This window comes from Triticum dicoccoides, chromosome 7A (genome assembly GCF_002162155.2).
Source record: "Triticum dicoccoides isolate Atlit2015 ecotype Zavitan chromosome 7A, WEW_v2.0, whole genome shotgun sequence".
Lineage (NCBI taxonomy): Eukaryota > Viridiplantae > Streptophyta > Magnoliopsida > Poales > Poaceae > Triticum > Triticum dicoccoides.
Genome location: NC_041392.1, coordinates 117,487,972 through 117,490,742, shown reverse-complemented (window position 1 = coordinate 117,490,742; position 2,771 = coordinate 117,487,972). Strand labels below are relative to the sequence as shown.

Here is a 2,771-nt window from a genome sequence, read left to right as displayed (position 1 = left end):
ATTGACTTATCCCCTGTTTCAATTTACACAGAAAACTGAAACCAACCTGTGCATGTATGTTCAACGCCCAACCCTAAATTCTGAGAAGAATAAGAATGAGAGGAACAAGGCAACCCATATCAAATTCTATGAGGTAGAGAGGCCTAGCAGGATCCTCTAATCGAGTGTTCGTACTGCCTTTTCAACAGGAAGATCACAACAGCAAGGGAGCCGACAAAACAATATTACAATATTACAATATTAATCAATATAGCATGAAGAAACCAACAAATTTAGAAAGAGCAAGCAAATTACGTCCTTCCGTTCAGCAACACTGCCATGTTATTGTTACACATCATATAACTCTGCAGATTTAGACACAAAATATGGCCTCAAAGTTATCACATTGTCTTGATCTTTCTGCTAATGGTGGAATCCCCACAGAACCCACACACGACATGCATCAGTTAAAAGGACACAAAATCACCCCAGATCAAGAAAATGTGATAAGAATCCCATAGAGCGACCAATTCTAATAGGGAACAAAATAGCAACACCAACCCTCTCTCTTTGTATATGCATTAGCAGCAAAATTTTCTCTTCTGCCCTCTGACTTTTCAGTCGCATACACATTAGCAGCAGGAACATCACCTAAATCTTTGCTGACTTATCTCCTCTAATCTTTTGAATTAATCCCCATCGCAACCGCTAGTACAACACTTACTTTCCCACCTCTCTTTTCACAAACAAATGAACGGTGTAAAAACGGAATCCCAGAGAAATGGTCAGAGAAAAACCTCAACCGGTTGCAAGAAAAATTTCAGGAACTGCCGGCTCGTAGCATTCGTCCACCTACAGAGGAAAAGAGGAGCAATCAATCAGTATAGGCATACCGTCGAACAGATGGTATGCACCTCCCTCGTGCTCCTCCCAGATCTCGCCACTGTTGGAGAGGACATAACACCACTGACCTGCGGAGGAGGTGGTTGCAGCATAGTGAGGAAGCCAACATCAAGAAGGTCGACTAGATTGCTAACCCGCCCATCACCAGGTGCATCAGGAGTCGCCGGCTCCGCCTCCGGGAAGATGCTCCCGGATCTGGAGCTGTTGGCCCTTGACGGCGCAGACGAAGAGGCCGTGTCGATGGCGACTTGCCTCCGCGTGACGGTGGTTCTTGTCGAGCTGCTTCTGGCGCCATCGGCAGCACCCTCCTCCACATCCTCGTCCTCCCTGCCGTGCCTGGGTCGAGAGGAGGCGTGGGCGCTTGGATGTGGAGTCTGCTTGGCCGGCGCCGGAGGACGAAGCAAACAACGGGCGATGGGGCGAGGCGGTGGTGGCGGCAACGAGACAGATATGCGTGAGTCGAGGGAAAAGGGCTGGAGCGATTTCCTGTTTCTCTCCCTCTTTCTTTTCTTCTGGACGAAGCCAACGACGGCGTGGGGGAGCGAAGGGCAAACTGCTACTCCATTTTGTCTTTTACCTAATCCGACGTGGCATGTGCGAGCGACCGCCCTTGATGCGCAGCTGAATGTTTTGGATTTATCCATGCACGCAGGCAATTTGTCTGGTCAAATGCATATATTGGTGAGATGGGAGAGAAACAGAAAATAATGAATTAAGAAATAGATAAAGTGATCCATGTCCGACAAGGCGAACTGACATCCCCATAATTCATAGTATTCTCATATATGGGCTGAGTATGAGGGTTCATGGACAACCCGAACATACGAGGACGATTTGGGGTGGGGGTGACGTTCTTTCTTCTCTCTCATGTTCAGATCCCGTTCGGGTTGTCTGCCTGGACATATAAGGGCGGTTTGAGGGGTCTGGTTGTACATGATGTGATATTGTTCATCCATTTGTTAGATGAATAGTCTATAGGAAAAATGGAGAAAAAAACTGTGAATTCACTTTCATACGAAAAAATACGATCGAATCAAATCTCCTTTTTACATTCCTATGCACAATAAACATGACAATGGTCATAGTTAGCACATTATAACTACATCATACGTTTTAGATATGTTTTAGCTCCCGGTCATAGTTAGCACACCATAACTCCCAGTTGGTGTTTGGTGTCCTCTTCGGCAATGACATCAACTTATGAAAAGTTTGTGGATGTTTTGAAGTGTGTTTGTGTGGATGGTGTCTTGCGGCGACACTCTTCTTCTCCGACCATGTTGGATGAGACGGCAGGGATCAGGTAGAATCGGGGATGATCCCTGGTCAACGTGCCACAAAGACTCGTTTCGCCGCGTGATGTGTGCTATTTAATCGGCTCACAAAGAAGTGTGGTATACAATGGAGCCCTTCCAGATCTTGGTGTGGTGGTTGTTCATGTATTTGTTCGGCGGCACCACGACGACAACAACAAACGATGACAGTCACTACAAGAAAATTGGGATAATGTGACAAAACTCCTCGTGGCAGTGGGAAAAATGTCACATAAATACCCAACTTGTGATGTTATATACCTAGCATCACAGATTCACAATGGCTAGGTTTAGGACAGGGATCTCCTAAGGTTGAGTTGTAATTATTTTTATTTTTCTGGAGCCTTTTGTCTTTTTAGAGCATAAGGGGATTTGAGCCCCCGGTTCCATTAACGAATGAAACCACATAGTCTTACATCACACTCCCAACTGGAGCATGTTTCGCATATCAGTTCAACATATATTAAAGGGAAATTCAACTGCATCGGCCTCCAGCCTTTCTAATTAAAACTTTTTATATTACATTAATGACGAGCTTCTAAAGAAACCTCAATAGCTCCCAGGCATCATCTCTGATTC

The 2,771-nt window shown here is 45.4% G+C and overlaps 1 protein-coding gene across 1 annotated transcript; it reads right to left on the bottom strand.

The window, feature by feature from the left end:
- Positions 1-15: 15 nt before the first annotated feature.
- Positions 16-1,526, bottom strand: LOC119333237. Its single transcript, XM_037606208.1, has 2 exons — positions 951-1,526; positions 16-831 (listed from the first exon to the last, which is right to left on the bottom strand). The coding sequence occupies exons 1-2, from the start codon at positions 1,524-1,526 to the stop codon at positions 778-780; spliced, it is 630 nt and encodes a 209-aa protein (XP_037462105.1). The 3' UTR covers positions 16-777.
- Positions 1,527-2,771: the final 1,245 nt, after the last annotated feature.

Excerpts from the sequence above, each read along its gene's own strand:
- LOC119333237 (XM_037606208.1), bottom strand. The coding sequence starts at position 1,526 with ATGGATAAATCCAAAACATTCAGCTGCGCATCAAGGGCGGTCGCTCGC. Across the intron at positions 832-950 it reads TGCAACCACCTCCTCCGCAG|GTGGACGAATGCTACGAGCC; the intron begins GTCAGTGGTGTT and ends TTTCCTCTGTAG.